At 44.5% G+C, this 26851-nt stretch overlaps 4 protein-coding genes across 5 annotated transcripts; 3 read left to right on the forward strand and 1 right to left on the reverse strand.

The window, feature by feature from the left end:
- Positions 1-933: 933 nt before the first annotated feature.
- Positions 934-7278, reverse strand: LOC119324996 (disease resistance protein RGA5-like). 2 transcript variants are annotated; one of them, XM_037598757.1, is made up of 7 exons: positions 7038-7278; positions 5629-6458; positions 2847-4842; positions 2659-2744; positions 1897-2065; positions 1665-1786; positions 934-1549 (listed from the first exon to the last, which is right to left on the reverse strand). In XM_037598757.1, the coding sequence occupies exons 2-3, from the start codon at positions 6438-6440 to the stop codon at positions 2868-2870; spliced, it is 2787 nt and encodes a 928-aa protein (XP_037454654.1). In that variant the 5' UTR covers positions 6441-6458; positions 7038-7278; the 3' UTR covers positions 934-1549; positions 1665-1786; positions 1897-2065; positions 2659-2744; positions 2847-2867. The 2 variants fall into 2 exon arrangements, with proteins under 2 accessions (XP_037454654.1, XP_037454653.1); XM_037598756.1 differs by having other exon boundaries at positions 1665-2065.
- A 498-nt stretch (positions 7279-7776) lies between these two features.
- LOC119325655 (L10-interacting MYB domain-containing protein-like) lies at positions 7777-9591 on the forward strand. Its single transcript, XM_037599373.1, has 3 exons — positions 7777-8112; positions 8463-8780; positions 8870-9591. The coding sequence occupies exons 1-3, from the start codon at positions 7822-7824 to the stop codon at positions 9461-9463; spliced, it is 1203 nt and encodes a 400-aa protein (XP_037455270.1). The 5' UTR covers positions 7777-7821; the 3' UTR covers positions 9464-9591.
- A 58-nt stretch (positions 9592-9649) lies between these two features.
- On the forward strand, positions 9650-11282 carry LOC119325656. The gene is made up of 2 exons (XM_037599374.1): positions 9650-10514; positions 10617-11282. Exons 1-2 carry the CDS (start codon positions 9728-9730, stop codon positions 10970-10972), a joined length of 1143 nt encoding a protein of 380 aa, XP_037455271.1. The 5' UTR covers positions 9650-9727; the 3' UTR covers positions 10973-11282.
- A 9268-nt stretch (positions 11283-20550) lies between these two features.
- LOC119325382 (transportin-1-like) lies at positions 20551-26260 on the forward strand. The gene is made up of 15 exons (XM_037599135.1): positions 20551-20892; positions 21400-21687; positions 22047-22136; positions 22332-22409; positions 22486-22566; positions 22837-22887; positions 22978-23063; positions 23274-23337; positions 23426-23482; positions 23569-23598; positions 24434-24514; positions 24648-24764; positions 25174-25287; positions 25465-25566; positions 25770-26260. The coding sequence occupies exons 1-15, from the start codon at positions 20575-20577 to the stop codon at positions 26061-26063; spliced, it is 1851 nt and encodes a 616-aa protein (XP_037455032.1). The 5' UTR covers positions 20551-20574; the 3' UTR covers positions 26064-26260.
- Positions 26261-26851: the final 591 nt, after the last annotated feature.

A 26851-nucleotide genomic window follows, 5' to 3' on the forward strand; every position in this document is an offset into this window, starting at 1 on the left:
TAGTGGGCCGGAAGCCACACTGGCTAAAATCACTTTTCGTCGGTTCACTATGTAAGACAGACAGCTAGAGACGAGGTGGTCTTGGCCATGTAATAAGAGGGTTGTGCATGTGTAGCCTGACTCAGTTTTTTTTTTTTGAGAGATAGTCTGACTCAGTTGTACAGTGACGTTAGTTATGGTTTCTTTGTAAGTCATGTTTCGGCACACCTGACCTGGAGCAACATGGCTTGCGGTGTACATTGAGCCGACCATGGACCGAAAATGTTGGTCAGCACCATGGTTTGATCGCACCTACACTCAGTACCGTCCATCTTAGACAACATTTTTTGGAATATGTGCCACTTACCCTTTACAAAGTACGGCGGGAATCATCAACAATAGCTAAACATGGCCATCTCTACAAAATCTATTGCATGTGAAGACTCGTTAGGGAATAAAATACTACTAGTTCATGGATACCATGGCAACTTTTTAATGTGCCTCGTTATGCACCCCTAGAGTGGCCCCACACTTGGGTTGTCTGAAAACAAATATAACAAAACATATGTACAAAAAACATACATGAATTTGCATGTATTGCTTGTTGGTTCAGACAAGAAAATTTGATGAATAACTTTGAGCTGATCATTATATTTTTTGTAACTAGGGAAGCTCTTTCCCGAGATGCATCTTCTGTACCAAAAATCTTTTTTTTTTTGCATTGACACATTTTTTTTATTCAAATGTTCACCAATTTTAAAGAAAAGATGTTTTTTATCTTTTTTTTCTTCTTTGTGTTGGATACGCTTATAGGAAAAAAAATGTGTTGACAGCATGAATATCCCTAGCATACATAAAAAAAAGGAAATCATCAACCATTTGAGCATTAAAATATAGTCAGCAGGTTAAATATCAATGTAGAGAGATTGTGCAATTTGATATAAAGGAAATATTATAAAACAACATGCAAGATGAGCATTACCGACAAGGTTAAATAGAATAATAATTTTTTGAATCTGAGGCTTGGGTCCATGCTACAGTAGCTTAGGACTGTGTGCCAACCCAAGGCGCTATGACAAGTAATTAACATAATCTCTGAATTTCGAATGCTAACATGGTACATATTCCCAAGGAAGCAATGCTACATCGTACGGCACCGAGCTTGGGTTCGACTAGACCATGGTCCTGAATCTCATGTCTCACCATCGACCGTCGTTCAGATGCATGCTACCTGAAGCAACATGTTTGTTCTCATGTGTGTGTGCAATTTTCACCTTTCACCAATTACCATGAAACCTTTGGTGATTTGTCATACAAGAGGTGAGCATGAGCATATCCTGACGTGTTACTCTGAATCTGAATTTTGCAACTCATAAAGGGCCGGCCAGGAAGGCAAGGTTCAGATTCAGAGTCAATACCTCTCGTGTTCCGAGATTTCCTCAACAACCGTCATGGTTCTAGGTCTTCTCCCACCACACCGCCGTCTAGGTTCTTGGTGTTCGTAGCTCCTCCTCAACGGCCGTCTACGTTCTTGGTGTTCCCCCGCGACACGACAGGATCATGGCATCTTCTGCTTGGCACACACAACAATTATCAAGTTAAGACTGGCCAAACATGCTTTGCATTTGCAGAGAGGATAACTCTGTTGTGCAAAGTTCAGTTAAATTCAGTTGAGTTTGGGCCACCTGTTGTCGGCCTTGCTCTTCTTGCTCTCCCCCTACGCCTTCACCATCGGCAGCTTCCTCTCCATCTCCCTTCGCCGGTCTACCGCCGCGTCTGTGAGTCCATCAAACTTTAACACTGATAACTGCATAAGACCGTAAGAATATGTTAACATCATCCAAATCGTTGAGAAAAATAATAAGAGCTCGTCAGGTCTTTAGTTCAATAAAAACTATAGCATGAACATATCCTGACGTGATACTCTGAATCTGAATTTTGCAAATGGTCCGCCAGGAAGGCAACCAGGCAAGATTCAGATTCAGAGACGAGCCCTCTTGTGTTCCGAGCTTCACGTCAAGTGCTCCCTTGTGCTTGGTGTTCTCCCACGACACGACAGCATCGACGACATCTTCTGCTCTCGGCCCTGAAGAATGACATGTTTCCAGTTGAGAGTTTAGACTGGCCAAACACACATGCATAGAGGAGGATTTATTTATGCAAAGTTCAGTTGAGCTGAGTTTGGCCATCTTTACTTTCAGGAAACGCATGCAAATAATTCAGGAACAAACAAATGTGTGTACACTTGTACTCCCTCCATTCCAAAATAAATGACTCAACTTTGTACCAACTTAGTACAAAGTTGAGTCATCTACTCCCTCCGTTCCTAAATATTTGTCTTTTTAGATATTTCAACAAGTGACTACATACGGAGCAAAATGAGTGAATCTACACTTTAAAATATGTCTATATACATCCGTATGTTGTAGTCCATTTGAAATCTCTAAAAAGACAAATATTTAGGAACGGAGGGAGTACAACACAGTTACTTGCCTGTCATCTTTCCTTGGCGCGCATTAGATTAGAAAACTGCAGGCACCTCGCATTATGCTAGAGTATTTGCTAATATAGTATCTCCATCTGAAGCAGGGTGCAGAACGCAGTTCTCTAGCTCGGGATGCTGGGAGTATAAATGACAACCAAAATAAAGATATAGGTTTGGCTAATACATATACGTACCAGCAGGGAGTTGAATCCAGTGAATGATGAATGTTTCGATCTCAGAAATCCAGTGATTATGAACCTTTGGAGTTGCAGTCTAATTGCTGAAAAAGACAGACGAAGAATGATCATGTGAGGCAATGAGAGAGATACATACATCTTGTGGATTAATGTACATGCTCTTTCATGGGAGGAAAAGTTAGTACCTCGATTCCGGCAACGCATTATCAGACCAAGTCTAGAGTAGGGCGGTTCGGATGTGCGTTGGCTGCTTCCCGAATGGCAGTCTCAACTCTGCTGCTATCCACATATCCGTGTACTACACATCTGATTTTGAGGAGGCTGGGGAGATTTTCTATTCCGAGATCAAAATCACCGCTGGTATCGAGAAACTCAGTTTCTTCTTGGTCAAATTCTATCTGGAGGTCATCTACCTTGGGCATGGCTCCAGCCGCAAAGGTCAAATTCATCACAGCATACTGACTATCATAACTAAATATCCTCAAACATGGGAATCCAACTTCACCACAGACTATGACCCTTGTAACTTCAGGCTCTTCTGTTAATGTGGTATTTCTAATTTCACTGTCATCAATTCTCAGAGTCAGAGAACGCAGAACAGGCAAGCCTCCAAGGATATAGAAATCTTTCTGCTCAACTCCGACCAGATCAAGGCGTAACTCCTGAAGGTTGACAAGGGAGCCCACCCAATTTGGAACATGAAGAACACTAGAACGCAAGACTTTCAGCTTCTGGAGGCTAAGTGGCATAGGGCATAAAGACTCCCTTACAAATTCAGGGCCGTCCCAAACAGTTAGAGAGAGAAGGTTCCCTAGGTTTTTAAGGGAAGCGACAATAATAGCTTTCTTGGACACATTTTCAGCGTTCACTCGGTTAGCAGAATTATAATCCTCAAAATCAAGGGCCAATACCTTCAGACTCTGCAGCTGCTCAAATTCTCGCAGGAAGTTAAATGACTGGCTATAGACAGTGACAAGCCTCAATTTCTCTAGTGCTTGTAGCTTAGAAATTCCACAAGGAAGTGTAACATTCTGGGTTACCAATAGGTGCACCAGTCTCTTGAGATTGACAATAGATGCTGGTAACTCACAAACAGAGGTGAATCTTAAATTCAGTATCTGTAAGCACAATAGGAGCCCGATTTGTTCTGGAAGCTTGCTTACTTTCTTCGCCCCTAGGAGGCTCAGGTACCTCAGCTGAAACAACATCCCTATATTTTCAAGATGATGGTTCTCCAGTTGGTCGCAATATTCAAAGTCCAGAAAACGCAAATGCCTGAAGTTATCAATAGAAGGGATTTTCACAGATTCTCCAAACGCATCAAGTGATCGGACATGAGACAACACCATGCCTTTTGGCACTATCAATTCTTTTTGCTTGCCGGCTTGTAGGGACAGCCGACGAACTTTGCCTTGTGTGCCAACAGTTAAACTAGGAACACCTACCAAAGTAACAAAGTTTTCTTCGATGGATTTGGATATGATGAAATCAAGAATTGTGTCATGAAGTCGACAACTCTTGACCCTATCAAATTTGTCTGTCATCGCGGGTTGGATCAAACTCCTATTGATAAGCTCATTAAAACACCTTTCACCAAGCTCATGTGTTGTACTATATCCGGCTTCTGTATGAATTATTCTTTCAGTAATCCATCTATGTATCAAAACCTTCTTCTTAATAATAGAATCTTCAGGGAATATACTCAAACATAAGAGACAAGATTTTAGATGAGCAGGCAGTTCAAAGTAACTAAGTGACAATATCTTCATCATTCCTTCAACACTGGGATTTCTTTCAAGTGCTCGACCAATCGAATCTTCAACTTGTTTCCATGGACCCTCTGTCCTTTCAGTATTAGCTAACAAACCAGATATAGCAATGATTGCCAGAGGCAACCCAGCACATTTTTTCAAAATATGTTCAGAAACCTTTTTAAGGTATGATGGGCATTTTTCTTCCGAGTTGAATAATCTTGTGTAAAATAATTGCCTAGAGTCCACCATATCAAGAGGCCTTATGCAATAAATAACTCCACTGAATGGTGTTGAACGACATGATTTAGCAACATCATTTATACGAGTAGTGGTGATTATGATACTGCCAGAACTAGCCACGGGAAGTGCAAGCTCAAAAACATGCCATGTATCCACGTCCCATATATCGTCAAGAACAACAAAATACCTGCATGCAGATGCATGGTTGATATTAGTGTGGTAACGATATAAATTGTGTGCAACAAGATAGGCAAATACATAAAACTATAAACATGTTCAAAGTGGCTGCAGCTGGTATCAACACCAATCCTTGTAGATTTATAGCCAACTGCAGCACGAGATCCAAAAGACTTTTGGAGTGTGGTAGGATAGATATTTATGGGGTAATATGTGTTTATAGCTAACTATTATATTTGTGGGTTATTAGACTAACCACAGATGACATGCTAATGAAATATAGCCAACAATTGGCTCTATTATTATCCTTGCTCATAGTACATATGATGAGATTGATTATTAGTGTTATATTTGCCTTGGAACACATGTAGAGGTAGGCTCTTGCAGGAGAGCCCACTCTCATGCATATAGACAATATTATCGTGTAAGTGGACTATAAGCCCCCTATTATAGTTGCTCTAAGGCTACGTCGGATGCTCAATGATAGGAGTAGCTATGTCCTAAAGATGCTATGAGACCAAAAGGTAAACAAAAAGGACATAAATCATGGGTGAACGTTTGTAAGATGTGTGGTTTTTGGTACTCTCTCATTTTTATTTACTTGGCATCAACATGAACTTGACAACAGACATTTGACCATTGCTTCTTGTACCACCTGATGAAATACAAAATGGCCATAAAACTGGACGAAACTATTTTTATTATATAAAAAATACAAGATGGTTTTGATGTGAAATATCTAAATAAATTTATTAACTATATACTTAAGGATGAGAAGTCAAAATAAAAATTGTACCTTTTGTCTACTAGGAAATCAGTGATCTTAATGATGAGTTGTTGTATACTTCCTGCTTCGGTGTCAGCGTAACGTTGGCCACTAACTTCACTAAGAATAGTCCTTAGGATATTCATCATGTCTGGATTCCTTGAAACGGATAAGAAGGCTCGGCATTGAAATTTCCCTTTGAGATCTTGATACACTTGGTTTGCAAGAGTTGTCTTTCCCATTCCTCCAGATCCAACAATGGACACCAAGTTCATTTTCTCTTGTGTTGACGCACCTTGTGTCAACAATTTAATTATCTCAGCCTTGGGTTCATTAATTCCAACAAGCTCGGAGGCATGCTGAAAGATAGCAAGAGCTCTAGGGTCAACGGTTGTATTCTTGGCCTTGGAGAATACCTCACGAGCCTTGTACCTTTCATTCCTCTCTGCCACCTCTGTGATCTGTTTCTTCAGATCATGGATCTCATTTCCAATGCGACGACGAGCCTTCATCTTCCCCAACGAGTTCTTCATCTTTTCCAAGAAACCATCTGGCTTTGAATCTTGGCTGCCCACACTTTGCATGAAGTCATCGATGGAGTCCTCCATGTCATAAGAGAGCTCCCGCACCTCATTCATCCACACCTTATCCTGCACATCAGGGTCCTCTTGCTCTGACATCTTGAGAAGAAATGCTTCCATGGCAGTGAGTTCACGCGTGAGTGACTTGATATCGTCACGCGCACCCTTGAACCTCTTGTACTTATCGCCCACCAGAGCCTCTAGCTTCTCCAGGACGGGTTTCAAGGCTCCCGTCGCTACACTCACCAGAGCCGCCTCCATGGTTGTGTGTGGTGGTACCTGAGACGTACGCTTTCTCAGTTAGTTTTGTGCGTATGAAGGTGAAAACAGAGTAGCTAGACTGAATGATGGTCGGCTTATAGCTTCGCAGCTTAGCGAAGCTAGGATAGCTTTTTTCCCGGGAAAATGTAGCATAGTTACATCGCCGGTTGTAACTAAACAATTAATTTTTGCGTCAGCCGCTAACTTGCATAGCTAAAGACAGTTTTTCTTATCCCGAAATTGGGAATACAGCTAAGATGCTCGTTGCTAGCTAGCAAGATCTGGCTTGAAGAAGTATTTTTGCGTCAGCCGCTCAACTTGCATTGCTTAAATACTACTACAAGTTTTTCTTATCCCGAAATTGGTAATTAAGCTAAGATGCTGGTTGCTAGCTACCAAGTTGGTGAACAGTTCTTCCAGGACTCCAGGAGCTAGATCTACGTTTGAAGCCAGATCTGCTCACCACAAGATCGCTTGATCCGAAAAGAGGAGGTAAAAAAAGGAATCACCTCTATAATAAACGCATAATCATGCTGCCGCATCCCGAGATGCCAACTGAAGCTAGCTAGCTAGCAAGATCTGGCTTGAAGAGCTAACCTAGAGATGACGAACTTGACGGAGCTTGCTCTCTCCTAGCTTCAGTTCACGGGATCCAGCTTTCAGCAGTTGGTTCTTCTTTCCTTCGAAAGAGAGAAGGTTGACTCCGGTCTCCGCCTGTCTGCCTCTTGGAAGATGTTTTCTTCTTCTGATTGAGAGAGAGCGAGAGAGAGAGAGCGTTGCCTCTTGGAACGCATCTTCGGCAGGCCACTTGAAGGCCAATAATTGAATGATACTATACAGTAGTAGTACAGTGGCAGATGAGTACGAGACGACAGCTTTAAAGCTCGATGGGACGGAACAGCACCGCCGCAGTCTCTCCTCTCCTCTCGCAGGAGAGAGAGAGAGAAGAGGGAGGCGTGGCCACGGCTTGGGTGGACCAGGCGCAGGTGGTCCGCGCCCATGCCAGGCCGGACGGAGCAGAGCTTCGAGTACCATACCATACGCCAGGCAGTGGCGGAGGACGAGAAACTAAGGGCGTGTTCGGTAGTTGCCTGGCTTCTCAAATCCACGTTTCCAGCCGCAGAGTCCAGCCGAACGGGTCTACTCCTGGATTTTGGACTGAGAAGCTGGCTCAAATCTGTGTGTAAAAACGACGGAGCGACGGAGTTGGAAATACCTGGCTCCAAGAAAATAGCGAAGCGGGATTTGGATAGAAATTACGGGCCTCTGCCACCGCAAGTGATCGATCCAGCCCCCCACGCATCAGGGACACGCTCGAGCCCGGCCTGTCCCGTGACTCCTCTTCCCCCTCCCCAACCCTAGCCGCCGCAAGCCTCAGGCGATGGCGCAAAGTGATCGATCCAGCCCCGCACGCATCAGGGACACGCTCTCCCCCGCCCCTAGTCCATGCCGTGACCCACCCTTCCCCGCCCTGCTCGCCCTCTTTCGCCACCCTCGCCGACCAGGTCCGCCGCCATCAGCGACGAGCTTCCTCGCCCCTGCCCACCCTGTTTCGCCACCATCGGCGACCAGATCCGCCGCCGCGATTCGAGCACTGTCCGTCAGTGACGAGCTTCTCTGCCGTCAATCGAGCTCCTCCGCCTCCCCGTGCACCTCATCCCAATTCTGGAAGGTGATTTCATGCCCGACCACCTCTCCCTATACATGCTCATGGTGGAATTTGTGATGTACATGGTGATTAGTTGTAGGATTTAGTGATGTGCTTTGGTAATTTTTTGTGGGTGATGTGTTGCCTGTAGATTATAGGAAGGGGACAGAAAAAAATGTAAATGTTTTCTACATTCTCTGCTGCTGCATGTTCGGTACATGCTCATGGATAGTGCTGCATTTTGTTGCTATGTATGTTCAGTACATGTCCAGTACAACAATAGAATTTTGCTAGTACATAATTAATGACAGCAGTAACACTTGTACATGTTTTTTATAGTTAAGCACTCACATATTTTTTATAGTCAAGTTCAGAGCATGTCTTCGAGCATGACTGCCGAGTGGGATGAAGAGAACACTAGGATCGTTACCAACTTGATGGTTACGCAAGTGCGGGCTGGAAATAGGCCAAACAAAATCTTAACCCCTAGTGCATTCGAGGAAGTGGCATTGCAATTCAAAGTGAGAACCGGATTGGACTACACGAGCAACCAAATGAAAAACAAATGGGACAAGCTCAAAGCAGATTACACTTTATTCAAGAAGCTCGAGCTAAAGGAGACCGGAGGGGGATGGGACTTTGTTCTCAACACTGTCAAACAAGATAAGGAGTGGTGGAAGAAAGCAAAAATTGTGAGTTGTCATGTTTCTGGATTGCATTTATTTTTAATAAAGTCGTATAACTTTTGTTATTACTAATATTTGTTTGCAATGTATTATAGGACCTTAAAGGCTGCGGCAAGTTCCAAAAGCGTGGACTACGCAATGAAGAAAACTTGAGCATTATGTTTGAGGACATCACCAGTGATGGCACAGACCATTGGAATCCTTCTATAGGCATACCTCCCTCCTCTAGTGCAGCAATACCAGATACCATTGATATTGAAGCCATCACAGATGTTGATTTGCTAGAAGATCCCCAAGTGCCACCTTCTCCTGCTATGCCACCTTCTCCTAGTATGCCACCTTCTCCTTTCGTGCCATCAACGAAAAAGAGGCTTGGAAAAACCATTGATGACAAGCACAAGAAACCTAGGACTGCACAAGTGATGCAAGATGAGATTACACAGATTAAAATCATTGCTAAGGAGTCCCAAGAAACCGTTCAATCATTCATAAAGAATGATGATGCCACTTCTGTTGCCAGTACCATGAATGAAGTGCTTGCTCTTGGTATTTTAGAGGGTAGTGATGAACACGACATAGCGACTGAGTTGTTCATCAAAAGAGAGGAAAGAGAGATGTTTCTACACATGGGTGTTGCCGCACGAAAAGATTGGCTTCGTAGGAAGTTTGCCATGACGTATGGGAAATAGTTGGTTCCACTAGATGGTTTCTCATGTCTTTTGTTTATGCACTATTGAACCATTTTATGTATGCACTATCTGGATGATATTTATGTAATGTTGAACCACCATTTTCTATTTGGATGAATTATTGGTAATTGCATGTTCTGGGTACTTGCACTTTTAGGATGTTCTGGGTACTTGCACTTTTAGGATGTTCTGGGTACTTGCACTTGTTCTGGGTACCATTTTGTGTATGCACTATCTGCATGCTAGTTGGTATCTAATAAATGTATGATTCTGTATGTGCAGATGTCATGTGATGATGATAGTGATGATGACAACCAATATGAATTGAAGAAAAAATTGATTTGTCTTCATTCCGAGCATATGTCGGTCATTTGTGAAGGAGCAACAAAAATAGTTGGAAAGTATTGCAGTAGTTGGATCATGAAGAATGAGCCTAGGAAATCTATCTTGACAGGATTTGGATGGTTGCAAGAGACTATTGGAACACCAAGGGAGTCCTTTACAATGTTCAGAATGAAGACAAGAGTTTTCTTTGAGCTTCATGACTTGTTGGTGAAGGACTATGGGCTCGGTTATTCTCCATTTGTTAGCAGCTACGAGTCTCTTGCTATGTTCTTGTGGACCTTGGGGGGTTGTGAATCAAATAGAAGGACCCAAAACCGTTTCAAACATTCACCTGACACTATCCACCGCAAGTTCCATGAGGTACTGCATTGTGTGGTCAGGATGTCTTGTCACTACCTCAAGCCGAAAGACCCCAATTTTCACATTGTGCATCAAAGGATCCTTGGTGATAAACGAGCATATCCACACATGAAAGACTGCATTGGTGCAATAGATGGGACTCACATTAGAGCTTCAATTCCAGAAGACAAGCAAATTAGATATATTGGAAGGACAGGCGCAGTCACTCAGAATGTGATGGCAATATGTGACTTTGATATGCATTTCACTTATGCTTCAATTGGACAACCTGGTTCTATGCATGACACAAGTGTGCTATTTCATGCAATGCATGCGGACAAGGCCACCTTCCCCCATCCTCCAAAGGGTGAGCATGCGGACAAGGCCCCCTTCCCCCATGACTCAGAATGTTAGAACTCATTTCATGTATGCCAATTCTAACATTCATTCTTCTCTTTATTTTTCGTAGACAAGTACTACCTTGTGGATGCTGGCTATCCTAATAGAAAGGGATATCTCGCACCGTACAAAGGTGAAAGATATCATGTGCCTGACTTTCATAAAGGTGTTCCACCCAATACTCCTAAAGAAAAGTTCAATAGGCTCCACTCGTCCAAACGCAATTGCATAGAGAGAGCCTTTGGAGTGTGGAAGATGAAATGGCAGATTCTTCTAAAGATGCCAAGCTACTCCATCGAAACACAAAAGATGATTGTTGCTGCTACTATGACTTTGCACAACTATGTTCGCTTCCATGATGAAGAAGATATTCACTTTGTTCGATGTGACAGGGACCCGGACTATGTGCCAACAATTCCGGAATGATACAAGAAATTTGTTGTTCCTTCACACGCATCGGATACATCAACTACAGCGGAAAATGGTGAAGACATGGATGTGTTTAGGCAAGAACTAGCTACAGCCATTGCTCTAAGTTGGTGAGATATCGTTGATGTTTGACACATGTACGTGGCCTTTTGATTTGCAAACTTATGCAAAACTATGAGGTGAAGCTTTGTTGATCTTAGAGACATGTATTTGCCCCTTTTGATTTGCAAGCTTATGCACAATGAGAGGCTTTTGTTCTATAAAACATGTGTGAAACTTGATGCTTATGCCATGATATACATTTTCATATGTGTTTTCAAATTTACATAATCATTCTATGCTCAAAATATGAGATATTCCTCTCTTAACATGCTCTCTGTTACTACCAAAACCGCTACAGCCAAAGAGAAAATCACAAGTACCAGCATACAGGCATCCTGAACTGCTTCTGTACAGGCAAAATTTGGAACAGAAAAAAAATCCCCAACGAACAGGCCAAGCATTCCTTTACAGGCCCGGTACACACATGAAGGGAAAAAAATCTAAATCATCACTAGCCCACGTATGCCTATAGGCCACACACAAACATGGGCTGCCAAAACGGGCCAAGCAGGCACTTTCTGGCCTTTTTACCTCGTCCATCGCTGGCAACGAGAAGCTGCAGCGCCGAACAGATCGCTCGATCCTGGAGTTTTCGTGGGAAGCTGGCTGCTGGAACCGGGCGACGGAGTTGAGGATTTTGCAGTGCTGGTGAACTACCGAACACACCCTAAGGGTCAAAAAATAACGCCCCCCCTCCCTGCCTCCCTGAAAAATTCAGTTTCAAAGCATATAAAAGTCAAGCAGGGGGCGATGACGGCGACGCGTCTTCGGCTCGCTTCTGTGCTTGTAGTCGTTGCTAGGTAGTCTATGAACCTGGATGTTGTTTTTATTATATCTGGTGTTCGTTTTATTGACATGATTGAAGATGAATAGATCGAAACATTTCCCAAAAAAGTATAAATTTTGAATTGCAAATCGGTGCATTCAGGCTATTTTTTTAACTTAGCGGGTTTAATAACAAATGCACAATGTGAATTACTAAACCGGATTCCGCATTTATGTTCCCTGCAGAACTACAAAACTAAGGAATACAATATGAAAAGGGAAAAGCATTAAGAATTAAAGATCTTTTCTCAACCAAGCATCAAACAGTGGCAACTAGCAGGAGAAATTCACCGCAAAAGTAAACTAGCAAGAAAAATTGGGATTTCAAAACAGTGGCTAGCAAGATAAATCTCTTCATCAACTAGCCTAACACGGGCTACGTACGCTACGTCAAAAGATCTTCCTTTTCTGGTACGCTACCAACCAGCAGCACAACAGGCCCTTTTGTCTTTCTTGTTTTCGTTCACTTTTTTGTTATTGGGCTGGCCAATGACCCAGCAACAGGGGTATGAAGTGGGCTGCGCCCCAGGCCACTTTTTTTCTCTCTAGATATATAGGGTGGGAAATTTGTCACGCCCCAGGCCATTGCCTTGGCTGCCTGGGGCCCAGATCCGCCCATGACGCCAGGTGTATCTACCGATCACCCACCGGGACAGAGCAGCAGCGGTCGTGGGACAAACTTGGCAGAGCCTCGGGTTTCCTTTCAAAAATATCAGATTTATTATAAAGAGTCACCGAACAACCATTGCTGCCGCCCGAATGAGCCGTTGACGCGCCACCCATACCAGACCTACTCCGATCTTGTCGATAACAACCGGGAAGTCTTTGTGCACATGCCCCTAAAAACCGGCGTTCAGGAGCCGCAGTTGTCTCCATTGAATCCTTGAATCGATCTGAAGAACCTGACATCAAGTCTTCCCGTTGCATATGCACGATGAGAAACCCTAACCTCGCCACTCCGAAGAGCTGGCAGGAATCTACGTCGGAGTTCCGTCTAATCCGTTCGTTGAGGAGGATCGGAGTCCGGAAGACTGACTCGAAGAAGAAGCGCCGCCCTTGCGAGAATCAAAACCCTACCTATCTAAGCCGAGGCACCAAGAGAATACTCTCCCGTCACCGGCCGCCAGAGTGGCAGGCAAAGCCGAGGTAAATTCATGAACTCGCCGACGGAGATCGAAGTGAAGAAGGCTTTTTCTTTTTTCTTTTTTTTTTGCGAAATGAAGAAGGCCTTTTCTAGTCGCATTGCGAGAGAGAGAAAAGAAAAAACCTACAGGCCACCAGCTTGGGGTAGATGAGGATTTTTGCAGAGCCTCGGTTTTCACCCGTGTGGAGCCGATCACTCTTTTTTTTCTTTTTTTTCTAACTCATATTTATGAGTGTTTTACTTTTACCACTGTAGTCCATAGCCGTGGACCTGGACGTGTGGTAAGAAAGAAGTAACTAAAGTGAGAACAGTAACGTAAAAAAGGAACGAGCACGAGATAGTGAGTAAAACAATGGTCAATTTGTTTTTTTGTTTTTTAGGGGGAATGCCTATTCGGCGCATTTTATTTCGAAGCCAACAAAATTACATCATGAATAAAAAATGTAAGTAAGAAATTAGGAGGGACATCATCCCAAAAAATAAGACTTCGACTCGTACAAATGTTTTGCTAAGTTTTGCGCAGCTAAATTTGCATCCCGCTTGCAATGCTGAAAGGAGATTCCAGCAATGTGTTGTGCCTTTGTGAAAATTTCCGCCAGTATAGCTGAGGAGGGACCAAATAATTCAATGACTCCAGTGCATGCATTAATCAAGTCCAAACAGTCTGATTCCACCATCACTCCCGAATATATCCTAGTCTTTCCAGTAGCTCAAATCCTTTGAGCATGGCTAAAGACTCCGCCGATCCAGCATCCAACACATGGTATATAGGTTCAGCAGCACCCGCAGTCGCTTCACCGAAATTGTTGCGTAAGACAACCCCCACAGCTCCCGTGCCATCATCATGAAAAGCGCCGCATCTATGTTTTGTTTATACGATCCTGGGTTAGGTTTAGTCCACATGATTTCATGTGGAACACTTGTTACCGATGCCGCATTGAAATTTGACGTAAGTGCCTAGATTGCAAATGTTGTGCGTGTTGGGGCAGACACCTGTTCTCCTTTCACCATTTCTTGACGTTGGTACCAGATATACCAACAAGCCACGGCAATTGATTCCTGAAGTCCGAGCCCACCGAGAACCGGTGATTTCTTCACCTGACTGCATAGCAACCCTTCCAAAATAACAGATCCGAAGTGGTCAGAGGGCACTGCATGTTTAATGATATCATCCAACCCTAATGCCCGCCACACCTGGCGAGACCGAGTGCATGTGAAGAGTTGATGTTGTTTGTCTTCCAAGCTTGAAGAACAAATAGGGCACTGGCCAGAAACCGGAATGTGTCGCGAGGCGAGAACCCCATAGCGCGTGACAGTACCATGCAATGCTTTCCATATGAATATTTTGATTTTATTTGGGATCTTCAGCTTCCAAACAATATCCCATACTGGGTTCACCATGGACGATCCCTGTCCATCCTCTCTTCGCACTCGAGCTCCAAACTGATGATCCCATTCTGTATAATACGCAGACCGGACAGAAATAAGCTCGTCCTTGTCATATTCCATGCTACAAAATCTTCTGTTAAAAACTCGCTCAAGGGAATCCTCGGAATATTTTCAACATCCACTAGAAAAAACACATCTTTTATCATCTCCTCATCCCAAGCTCTGGTGTCCGGGTTGATCAGTTCATCCACTGTTCGCAGAAGTATATTTCCTCTTCTAGTCTGAATCTTTCTATTATGAGAATTTGGCATCCAATGGTCTTCCCATATATTTATTTTTGTTCCCGTGCCTACTCTCCATATATGCCCTCGACGAAATGTTTGTAATCCTGCTAGTATACTCTGCCAAGTGACGGATGAACCTCTCTTTGGTCTATACTCTGCCAAGTGAAGGATGAACCTCTCTTTGGTCCTGCTTTGAGAAAATTCCCATTGGGAAAGTATTTGGATCTCATCACTTGTGAATGGAGGGAATTTGGGTTGTTCAGAATTCTCCATGATTGTTTGGCAAGCATGGCAAGGTTGAAAGAGTAAAGATCCCAAAAATCCATTCCACCTAGCTTCTTGGGTATGACCATCCTCCACCATGCAAACCAATGCATTATTTTTTTATCATCCGAATCTCCCCACCACAAAGCGGACATTGCATCATGTATCTCTTTACATAACGTCTTTGGTATCTTAAAAACGGCCATAGCATAAACTGGAATTGATTGTATCACTGCTTTAATTAAGATTTCCTTCACCGCCAACAAGACGGTCAGCTCCCCGAAGCTTAAGAATCAAGATGCAGACCAACACATCGTCTCCCTCATCGATGCCACGCTCTCCGACCCCGTTATCGTTGCCTACAGCAGCAACTACGGCGAGAGTGGCGACATGCTGCGCTTCGCGCGCCTTGACTCGGACGGCAACTTCGTTGGCAGGAGCACGGCGACCGAGCAATGGTCGGCGGTGGCGGACCAGTGCGAGGTGTTCGGCTACTGCGGTAACATGGGCGTGTGCTGCTCCTCTCCCTCTCCTACGCCGGCCAGCGTCGCCTTCTCTAGAGTCCACATGCCACGCACCGCCTAGATCAGAGCCGGGAACCCAGCCATCCAGAAATAGTTCATTTCTTCCAGGGCGATCTTGGCGATCTTGGCCGGAGCACGGGCAGCGAGGTGGATTGCGCCGGCAAGGCTCTTTCGCTCGCGCCCTCTCCTCTCCGGCGCAGGGGGCTCGCTGCAAGACTGACGTTGTCTCTGCTTCTGGCTCCTCCATCGCCTACGACGGCGTTCGGGGTTCCTATGTGGCACTGTGGCAGCATGATCTAATTGCCGAACGGCCGTGCTGGATGTGGAGCGCTATATCTGCCCGGGTCAGTTTAGACGTCTCGTGCAAATGGTACTGACAATCGATAAGGCTGGGCTGCGTGGATTCAATGTTTCGCAAGCGTGGGGAGGAGCTCTGAGGTTGTGCGCTCCGCGGGTCCGCTTTCGTCCCCCGGAAGACACTTGTCGCGCCAGAGGTAGCATGGTTGTGGAGGAGCACCGACGCCAAGTTCAATGGCGCGCTGGACCACGGAACGGTGAATGCGCTCACGGCTCAGAGTATCTCCAACAGTCGCGCTTCGCGCCGCGCGCCGTTCGCCTGGTTTTGCGCGGCCGCCAGCGCTGGCTCCAACAGCCGCGCAAAAAATGCAGCGCGCGTGACTCGCCAGGGCATTGCATATATGGCATTTTGGACACAAAATGAATTTGAAACATTCAAAATGCAATGAACATGACATATAAAATTTCACAAACAAGTTGATGAATAAAAGTTCGTGCCCACAAGTTCAAAATCATGCCCACAAGTTCATCCAACCAAGTTCAAAATGCAAACCAAGTTCAAGACACAAACGAAAGACACATCAATCCTCGTCCTAGTCTTCGTCCTCATCTTCGGAAGACGATTCTTCCGCCTCCAAAGATGAATCTTCCTCCCTCTCCTCATCGCGCACCGCATCACATGAAGCTCCAATGGTGTTGGCAAGATCTTCAACGGCATCTTCATGGGAATGTGTGTGAGGAGGCACATCGAAAGACAGTCCGCTCATGGCGGCCAGAGGTGCACCCATGCCTCCCATGAGAGAAGCAAAACTCATGCCTCCCATGGCGGCCATAGCGTCGGGGGTACTCCAAAGCCACCCATGCCTCCCATGGCACCTAAAACGCCCATGGTACCTCCGAAGCCACCCATGCCACCCATGGCGCCAAGGCCACCGCCACCCATAACGCCAAGGCCACCGCCACCCATTGCACGAATCATGGCTCTTTTTTGTATCAAGACTTCTTCACGGGCAAGATTGACATACTCCTTTTGCGCCTCATTGAGGTTAGATGTGTCCAACAAGAACAAGTGCTTCTCCCATTCCAACAATCTAGTTCGCTCCTCATTGCTCACCTTCCTCTCCTCCAAAGCCACCTTCCTCTCCTCGGCCGCCACCCTCCTCTCCTCGGCCGCCAACCTCCTCTGCTCAGCCGCGGCATCTTGGTTCCTTGCCATTTTCCTCACCTCGTTGGCTTCTTTTCTTGCCTTCACAATAGCTTCCATAGCATTTTTGAGCTCATCATCTCCTTTCCTCTTCTTCTTTTCTGTTTGTCTTTCTTGCACCCATCCGGTCGTTTTGGCTTCGAGTATGAAACCGAGTTGGGTGTGGGGCTTCTCTTGTTGTCATCACTCGATGCATCATCCTCATCATCCTCATCATCATTCAACTCAATTGTTCGCTTGTGTTTGTTGCTCAAATGCAAATCATCCAAATCTTCACGCTTCTTCCATTTCTCATCATCCTTTAACACGTTATAGCAATGAGGCAAGGTAAAGACCCTTCCTTTCTTGATCTTCCCCTTCTTGGTTTTCCTCTCCTCTTCTTTGAACAAGTTTTGTGCAATGTTGTACTACATGAAAACGAAGCAAGTTAGCACTTCGAACACCAACAACAAGTATGATGAACATGTATGAAATGCCACTTACTCTATCATCCTCATTTGTGCCACTTGGGTTCAACTTGTCAACCGCCTTTTGACAGGCAGCCCACCTTTGACAATCCGAGTTGATTGTCGACCATCGGGACCAAAGTGATCTCTCGGAGCGGTTAATTCCACTCACGTTGTGAACATCAAAGTGTTCTTTCATCCGCCCCAATAAGCATCTCTACTTTGATCACCTCCAACGGATGGATCCCTCGACACTTGCAACCAAGTATTGCATAGTAAGATGTCATCAGCGTTGGTGTAATTGCCCGCTCTTCCTTTCGGCGCGACGACAATGCCCTCACCCTCTCGTCCACCTCGAACTCATGGTCTTCGAAATGCATGTCATTGGTTTGAGACCAATGCGAATTGTTGGAGCCAACACCCATAGTTGAAATGCATCATCGTTGAGACTACAAAGTTTTTTGAACAATGCAAATAAGCTATCTATATGAATGCATTGAAAAAGTAACAAGAAAAGAGAAGTTGGAAATAATTTCTACCTTGGAGGCATTTCGTCGAACATGTTGTGCGCGTCGGCCGCTGGCTCAACGAGTGAACTCGCCGGCGCTTCGGTAGCTGCCGCGCCCGTCGCACGCCCTGCAAGCTTCTTCCTCCTCGCCTTCGAGGTGCCGGAGCCGTCCGCTGCCTTGTTCTTCTTCGCCGATGTCTTGCCCTTCTTTAGCCGCGCCGCATTGGGGAGCTTCGAGGAGGGGGCGGCGGCTCGGGCCACCGGCGGCGCGACGCCACCCGCCGCCCAGGTCATCCGCGGCGGCATGAAGAGGATGCGCGCGAGGCCGATGGTCGGAGGAGCTCCGGCGAAGGCGAGGCCAACGCCCCCCGCGCTAGGATTTGCGGCGGCGGCGGCGGCGATGGAGGGGTCGCGGCTATAGGATGGGGTCAGCGGGGTGCCGGTGCGTGCGTCCATGGGTGCAGTTCGCCAGCGCCGGCGTGAGCGGGGCGTAGGAGGCGGAGAGAAGAGAGTGCGGCGCGCGCGCTCGAGTGTGCCGCGCTCGGAAGCGGGCGCCCTGAATACACCGCTGTATGTGCAGGGCAGGTTTGCCGAGAGAGCGCGTCATGACGGCTGCTGCCAAGCGCAGATCGCTGAAGGTGAATGGCGTGTGTCCTGCCCAAAGACGTGGATGTAAGAAAATATTGTTGCTTCGCTGATATGGGAAAATGCAGTTCTTAGTTAACTACCGACAGTATTGTGCCTGATTATGTGAAGGAAGTAGCTGCGGCATACGAGTGTCCGAGGGCACCTGACACGAGCTAGGACTCTGGTTTCATAGATTTTCATAGACGCATAAACCACAAAGGCCGCTGATAATTGATGCTTCAATTTGGTGACTACTGCCTATATCCAATTTCCGTGCAAACAGGTGGGCCAGTCAGATGAAATGGACTATTGTCTGTGCAGCCCATTTGGCACATTTATTTTTTCAGAAATTTGTGTTCCCTCCTTTCTTAAATATAAGTTTTTCTAGAGATTTCAATAGAAACTACATAGTATAGACACATTTTAAGTGCAGATTCACTCATTTTGCTACGTATATAGTCCGTATTGGAAGTAGATAGTATGTACATTATGATCTCGGTAATAAAAATAACATCCAAATATTCATGTCTTATAAGTAGTATTATATATATATATATATATATATATATATATATATATAAATGTTTATAGTTTAGAGTAATACAAATATTTGTAAAGTTTTATATTCACAAATATTAAACTATTAATACAAACATTTAATTACATCTAACACACAAATAATTGTAGTTTAAATTTTAAATTAAGAATATTTTTATTTATATGAACATTAAACTATACAAATGTGCTTACAATCATTCATATTTTTTGTATAATTAAAATAATAATTCTAAAATTAAATATTTACAAATGTGTGTACTATTTTAAATTATAATACATTTCTTAATTGATAAATATTGTATTGAATATACAAATACTTTTAGAATAACAAATGAAACCATTCCTGTGAAAACTGATTGCAACTTCTTATTAAAGTGTGTTTGTATCTCCATGTAAAGCCTACTGTGTATGGTAAGCTGTATACGGTTTCAATAAGTAGTTCTTGTTCCCCTAAAAATATAGTTCTCCAATATTAATTGTTTTGTTCGTAATAAATCTACTTCTTTGTCATCTTCAACCTTTCTATATACTGTTATGTCTTTTTTTTAATTGATAGCGCTGTTACGATGGCGTCGGAAGCAGAAACAGAGAATACGCCTTCCACTGACAAGGGAAAGACTACCCTGGATGCTATGCCATCGAGTGGCTGAGCGTGTGTGCCGGCACCGGTGAACTGGCCCTCCTCCCTCCTCACTCATCATCCCCATCCATCCTCTTCCAAAATTTTCTCTTTGTATTTTTCTGAAATAAAAAATCCTCTTTATTTATTAGTAATAATGGTTACATCGTCTATAATTTTTTTTACAATATCGTTCATAGGTTCCTCAAACCAATCCCTTGTCTCGGAAAATTTGGCTACTCTAGCAACTTCATGAGCTACTTTATTTGCCTTCCTATTACAGTGTTCAAATCTAACTAACGAAAAATCATCAAGCCAAATATTTTTCTCTTTGTTCATCCATATGTTTTCCCTTTTTGTGTGATTTGATGATTAATAGCCATAGATTGTCATTTATTATTACACTATCATTAGTACTTGTTGCATATTGCATCATTAGTACTTGTTGCATATTGCTACTCTCTACGCCATTTTCAAGTTTATGTATGAATGGATTGGCCAGCAATGGCCCAATTTGTCATGGCTTATTTTTGCTACCTACTAAGAGCATCTAGAGCCGGACTTAACAAATCCCGCCCGGACTCGTTTGAGATGGGTTTGAAGTGCGCGGCCGTAAATGCTTTAATTGCTTTAACCAAACAGCCTCCGGCTTTTTCACATCAATTTTTTCACAATCTTTCCCTAATAAAAAATAAAAATTGCACAATCTTCAGCTCAACAAAACACAGGCTTAAACTTCTCACCCCTCAATTCCCATTCCCCATCTTCCCCACGAAACAAACACGCTGCCCTTGTCCGCTCATTGGCCATGTCTCTCGAGGAGCGCCGCCGCTTCTGCCGCGCGCCTCCCGAGCAGCGCCGCCGCTTCTGCCGCGAGCTCTTGGCAGGCTGGGCCAGCTCCCCTGAGCGTCGCCGCCGTGTGCTCGTCCCGCTGCCGCCGCAGCTCCGCCCTCGGCGCAGCTCCAGGCTAGCGTCGGCGTGGCAGCCGCAGGAGGGCGTGCTGCGCGGGATCTGCGCGGTCCTGGAGGCGCACGTCTCCCCCAACCCCGACCAGGCCCGCAGCTGGCAGCAGCTCCACTACCCCGACCTCAACAACTACCTCGTCTTCCTCCTCGCCCGCGGACAGGTGACAGAAACCCTCCCTCCTCTCCTTGGAGACGATGGCCCCGCATTTCGATTCCCAAATCGCCCCTTCTCGAATGCTCGCGGATTTAGTTCAGGCCGCCCGCGGATGCTCACATGGGTTTCGACTTTCGAGCCGATACAACCTGCCAGTGCAGTAACTTCATGCGAATCAATAACAGTTGTGAATCATGTGATGCCGTACAGTCATAGTGGAACGAATCATAGTTGAGAATAATCATGTGATTGTGGATTTCTCAACTATGATTCATCCATCGTAGTGGAATCATACAAATAAATTAGTTCATTGTGGAATGCTCTAATTTATGATGGATGGACCACCAAATCAATTACAGTTGTGAATCATGTGATTGTGGTTTCGGAAAAAACAACACCTAGAAACTGAGTCGATGCGCATGGCACTCGCTAATGGATCACATATCCACTTAGTCGCAACATACTGTAGTTTTGACTTCTGAATGACATTTTATCCCTTTTCTGCATATATCAGGGATGCTGTTTTGAAGTGCGGCAAGCTGCCGGTCTTCTATTGAAAAACAATGTGATAGCCGATTCCGTTTCAATTCCTCCTTCGTCTCAGCAATACATCAAATCGGAGTTGTTGCCATGTATAGGGGCGACTGACAGGGCAATTAGGTCCGCGGTTGGAACAGTTATCAGTGTGCTTTTTCAAATTTTTCAATTCGCTGGATGGTTCGAGTTGTTTCAGGCTCTAGAACAGTGTTTGTACAGTGACAATCTGGATCAGATGGAAGGTGCTATTGATGTTCTCTACAAGGTACTATGCATCACTCCTATATTTGAGCTTGAATTCTAGTCCGTAGTTCTGTGCATAGAAAACTACCACTTATAGTTGCTATGGATGTAGCTCGAGGGAAGTCGGAAATGCATTGTGCACTTATAATTGTTTTCATACCCAAAAACATTGCCCTTTTTTTGTGAAGCACAGAACAAGATATACCGTGGCTTAAAATCTACATGTTCACTTTGTCAAACAATGTGCATCTAGAAAAGAGAATTGACTTTTTCAAATGTCCACATCCAGGGAAGTCCCACTAGCAATGTAAATCGTACTATCTGTTTACGTCTGAACAACAATTAGCGTGCTCAGAAACTTGCTTTTGCTTGCGATGACAGATATGTGAAGATGTTCCTGAACAGCTAGATGTTGATGTACCTGGTTTGCCCAAACCACCAATTGATGTATTCATGCCACGAATGCTGCAGGTTTGTGTTCCATTTGTAGCTATCAACTAATAAACTAGAGGGAGTGCACTTTTAACTTGCTCACCCTGTAAATGGTGAATTTGCTGCCTGTGTATTTCAACCAAGCATGCCTCTGTGGTGCAGATGTTTGTATGCTCTAGTTTGACATGTCTACAGGATTTTTGTCTAACACAGCCAATACAATTGCTTTTTCAGTTTTTCCAGTCCCCACATGCGAGTCTTAGAAAACTATCACTGGGCTGTATCAACCAGTATATCCTGGTGATGCCATTGGTATGAATCCCTCCCTGTCCATCTAATCCCGCTTTTTTTTTGTCTAACCATTTCGATTTGGTCGATTTATATGCAGGAGCCGTATGTCTCCATAGGCCAGTACCTGCAGGGCTTATCCGTCCTTGTGAAGGATCCTTCAGCGAATGTCCGGAAAATGGTATTTCATTTTCATGATTTACACATGCACGATGCACCCATGCACTTTTTCTTTGTAATCTTGTAGACTTGTGCTGGTTGGTATAAGGGTTTAAATGTTATAAATGCAACTATTGCATAACTCAGTAGATTCCTATTATGCCATAGAGATCTGTACCTGGCTTACTTGTCGACAAGTGGTAATAATGAGGGTGCATGGGTACTCCTCGCCATATAGTTCAGTTGTTCAATTGCATATTTGTCTTGATTGTCCTCCCTGTTTCTTTGATAGGTTTGCTCGGCCTCGGTTCAGCTCATTGAAACATGGCGAGACGTTATGGAGGTAATGTATCATGCTCATTGATACTCATTGAAGGCAAGCAGATAACTTAGTTGATTATGCTGGATCTGACAATGAATAGCAAAACTGCAGCCACATTTGAAAAATATCACTGAAATGATCCTGAAAGCTAGTAAAGATTCGGACGATGAGGTTGCTCTAGAGGCTTGTAAATTCTGGTATGCATTCTATCAACATGGTAAATTCAACATGTCAATTTCGAACTTCGCACTTAATTTGTTACGTCTGATTGGTACTCATTTCTAACTCTTCTTGCATTTTATTCGGTTGACACCCTTCAAGTTCTAAATAAACTATGAGCAACTGGTGATATTGCTAACTGGTTGTGTTTAATTATTAGAGGACTAACTATAAGTAAACTTTTTCAGGTTAGCGTATTGTAATTGCGGACTTACTGAAGGACTACGGGAGTTCTTGCCACGCTTAATACCAGTATATTACTTTGCCTTCTCTAAGCTAATGCTGCTTAATCTTTGGCCTGTTACAGTTTTAACATCTTCCCTTTGTATTTATTTCCTAGACTTTGGTGTCAAACATGGTCTGCACTGACGATGACGAATCACTTACTGATGCTGAGGTATGATAAATTTCTTTATATCCTGCATCTGTCTGCTGGTTATTGTGTGATAGTGGCATGCTCTGATAAATATTATGTGTTTTCAGGAAGACGAACCCTTTCCGGACAGGGACCAGGTTGGTTATTTTTTCTGTAATTATATGTTTCAGTGATAGCTGCTAGGTTAAATGGTTGGCTCTATCCATGCGTAGTCTGTAATTATATGTTTTCGATGACAGCTGCTAGATTAGATGGTTGGCCCTATCCATGTGTAAGTGTAATCTTGTGTTCGTTGGTCAGTAAGTATAGTGTTGTAATGGATCGAACAAAGTCCTGTAATTTTGTACCGTGTGTCACATGGGGTATCCACTATAGCTGGTGTAAGCCCCATCCCGTAGCAGGATAGACTACGGCCAGGTAGGAGCAGCGGCCGTAGGTACTTCCATGCAGGATTGGTTCCTGATGGAAAGATATCAATCTGTAGTAGGAATAGGATAGGTTTCCATTAGAAAGAGAAACATAAGTTGGACACTCCATAATATAAGGAGAGGAGGTCTGTACGGCAAAACCCAAGCAATCAATCAAGTTAAGTCTTTCCCCCAAGCTATTCTCTTCCTCCTCCGTCCTCAACACTGGCAAGACGACTGCCCAGAGGATCTTAATAGGCCCTCAGGCACATCCAGGCCATGGCCATGCCCTCCGATCCCAAGACTCTTACCACCGTGAAAGGCATATAAGTTAGTTATTTTTTGCAGTATTTACAATATCATGTTAAGAACAATGCAATGGTTGTTTTGTTGTTTTGTTTAGCATGCGTGTGGTAATTTACCTTGCTGTAACATTAGATTAACAGTCTCAAATAATGGAGAGTGGCAGTAAGTTTACAGTTACTGTAGCCATCATTATAAGTTGTACATCTTTATGACTTATGCCCTTGTTGCTTGAAATAAGATATAGATGATTCTGTAACAGGATATAGATGATGATAACGAGTCATTTACTGATCATGATGATGATGATGATGATGATGATGAATCACTGGCTGATGCTGAGGTGTGGTAAATTTCTTTATATCCTTCATGGCTCAGCTACTGGTTATTGTGAAACATTATTTGTTTTTAAGCAGCCTAATTACCTTTTGCCTACTTAATTTAAAGCTGCAAAACCTTAATGGCCATATGGACAGGATGATGATTATGGTGTGAATGCTGCAAACTTGCGGAGATGTAGTGCTGCTGTGTTGGATGTCCTTTCTAATGGTTTTGGGGAGGACATTCTTCCTACTTTAATGCCTTCAATTCAGGTAATTCAAGCAGGGCCTTGAGGAAGTCAAACTTGCCTAACTCAAGTGTGGCAGCAAGCTGAACACTTTGGGGCCACAATAATTACTATGGGGCTTGGATCTACATAGAAGTAGAATAGACCAGGCTCCTTAGAAACGATTCAGGACAGTGGCTTAAGTGTGTCAGTTATGATTTGTCTTGATGTTGGCTGCTGATAGTGAGTGACACAGATAACTTAAAACTCTTACCTAAAGTTGCGCTGTTATTCAAAGGTGTAAAATCCTAACTGTGAATCAACCCTGCCTGTGGTACAATTGGCTTATTTGGCCCATGTGTGTTCATGGGACTTCCTGTCATCGTTGGTGCTTGGTACATTATTTAGTGATGCACCTGTTTCTAAAGCGTACATCAATTGCTGCAATTTCGCAGGAAACTTTGGGTCGGACAGATGACGAGTCCTGGAAGGAGCGAGAAGCTGCTGTTTTATCGCTTGGTGTTGTAGCAGGGGTTTGCCTTGATGGTTTGTATCCTTACCTTCAAAAGGTAACCAGCGACAGATTCATATAACCTGCTAATTGCAATTCAAGTATGAATTGGTTTTCCTGCCTGCCCTCCTCTATGTATCTATCTATCTATTTATCTACATTGCTTGCAGTATTATATCAGATTTTTTTTGTGTGTGTGTATCTGTCGTGAGATGTTGTGTTGGATCAATTGCAGATGTTTGCAGATGTGCTATTCCCATATCTTGATGATAAGTTTCCTCTGTTACGGGATACTACTCGTTGGACCCTCTCACAGTATTGCGAGTCCATGGTTGAGGTAACATGGATCCATATATAGCTTGCTTGCTACCCTCCATTTTGGTTTACAAGACCACCTCGCATTACAACAAAAGTCGATGGTTGTTGTTAGACCTACACTTGTATACACACACCCAAACGGAGCGAGTTACAGTTACTGCCTCGATTGAGTCTTTCCTTTGTTAGTTGTTGTAATGCTGTGTTTTGCTTGTGATTGAGCAGGAGGTGGACAAGCTGCGTGCTGAACTTATCAAGGCCGACAAGTTAAAGGAGGAGGCGGTGGCTGAGCTTGATCGTGTCAAGGTTGAACGGAAGTTTCTCTGTGATTGGCTGTGGAGCCAGGTGCATTCCCTCAAGGCGTCATTGGCCAAGAGGGACGACGAGGCGGTGGCGCTCAAGCGGCCTTTGGAGGAGAGGACCGATGAGTCGGAGGGCTGGAAGAGCAGGTTTGAGGCGGTGAAGCGGGCCTGTGACGAGGTTGCCGCCGAGGCAGCCAAGAGGAGGAGGTTAGATTAGTCTTATACCTAGTTTCTGGACCTACACTAGCTGTGCATGTACATGCGTGTCTCTACTCTCTAGAGCTTTAGGCACAAACTGTAGAGCGTGCTGTGAATTGGTTACTTATGTGTAGCAATCAGATTGAGAGAGAGAGAGAGTCTGACAATTTTTCGTAGTACATTTTGGATGAGAGGATCTAGTGCAGTTTCCTGTGATGCAAGGATCTAGTATATTTCCTAGTGGTCTTTTCTGTCATTAGGGCAACTCCAACACGACGAGGTGTTTATCCGTTTTTCGTCCGTTTGAATCGGCCGAGTGGATGGAACATGTCCGGTTTTCATTTAGGTCGGATGGTGCGCCTAACACGGCCGGCGCATTGTCCGCGTAAACAAAAGAAAACTAAATAAACAGAAAACAAAAAACACAAAAATAACATAAAGATAGTTATACATTAAAAGGCCGTCCGCTCCACCTCGGGCCCGCTCCTATGGTAGTGTGCAAGCCTTCCATTGCTGGAGGTACGTCGCCTCCTGCTTGGGCGTCGCACCCACCCACATGGTGGCGTGCTCACCCACTCTTGCACGTACCCTTGCCACCGGTACCTCTCAACGATGGAGGGTGTTGGCGGCGTGGGCTTGTGCTCGAGCTCGAGGCGGCAGCGATGGGGGTAGACGCAGATGCGATGGGGGTCAAGGTGCCAACCGTGAGGGAGGTTCACATCCAGCCATGGTAGCGGGACGAGGTATTAATTCCCAGTGGTACCACGCGCGGTGCGCTTGGATGTACAAATGATCCCACACCCGGCA

The sequence above is a fragment of the Triticum dicoccoides genome, chromosome 6B, assembly GCF_002162155.2.
Source record: "Triticum dicoccoides isolate Atlit2015 ecotype Zavitan chromosome 6B, WEW_v2.0, whole genome shotgun sequence".
Classification (NCBI taxonomy): Eukaryota; Viridiplantae; Streptophyta; class Magnoliopsida; order Poales; family Poaceae; genus Triticum; species Triticum dicoccoides.

Bases quoted from the DNA above. Each gene is read 5' to 3' on its own strand.
- LOC119324996 (XM_037598757.1), bottom strand. From the start codon at position 6,440: ATGGAGGCGGCTCTGGTGAGTGTAGCGACGGGAGCCTTGAAACCCGTC. The intron at 4,843-5,628 runs GTACAATTTTTA...ATCTGCATGCAG, and splicing joins GATTTCCTAGTAGACAAAAG to GTATTTTGTTGTTCTTGACG.
- LOC119325655 (XM_037599373.1), top strand. From the start codon at position 7,822: ATGGCGCAAAGTGATCGATCCAGCCCCGCACGCATCAGGGACACGCTC. The intron at 8,113-8,462 runs GTGATTTCATGC...AGTCAAGTTCAG, and splicing joins CCTCATCCCAATTCTGGAAG to AGCATGTCTTCGAGCATGAC. The intron at 8,781-8,869 runs GTGAGTTGTCAT...AATGTATTATAG, and splicing joins GGTGGAAGAAAGCAAAAATT to GACCTTAAAGGCTGCGGCAA.
- LOC119325656 (XM_037599374.1), top strand. From the start codon at position 9,728: ATGATTCTGTATGTGCAGATGTCATGTGATGATGATAGTGATGATGAC. The intron at 10,515-10,616 runs GTGAGCATGCGG...TATTTTTCGTAG, and splicing joins CTTCCCCCATCCTCCAAAGG to ACAAGTACTACCTTGTGGAT.
- LOC119325382 (XM_037599135.1), top strand. From the start codon at position 20,575: ATGTCTCTCGAGGAGCGCCGCCGCTTCTGCCGCGCGCCTCCCGAGCAG. The intron at 22,410-22,485 runs GTATGAATCCCT...ATTTATATGCAG, and splicing joins ATATCCTGGTGATGCCATTG to GAGCCGTATGTCTCCATAGG. The intron at 25,567-25,769 runs GTAACATGGATC...GTGATTGAGCAG, and splicing joins ATTGCGAGTCCATGGTTGAG to GAGGTGGACAAGCTGCGTGC.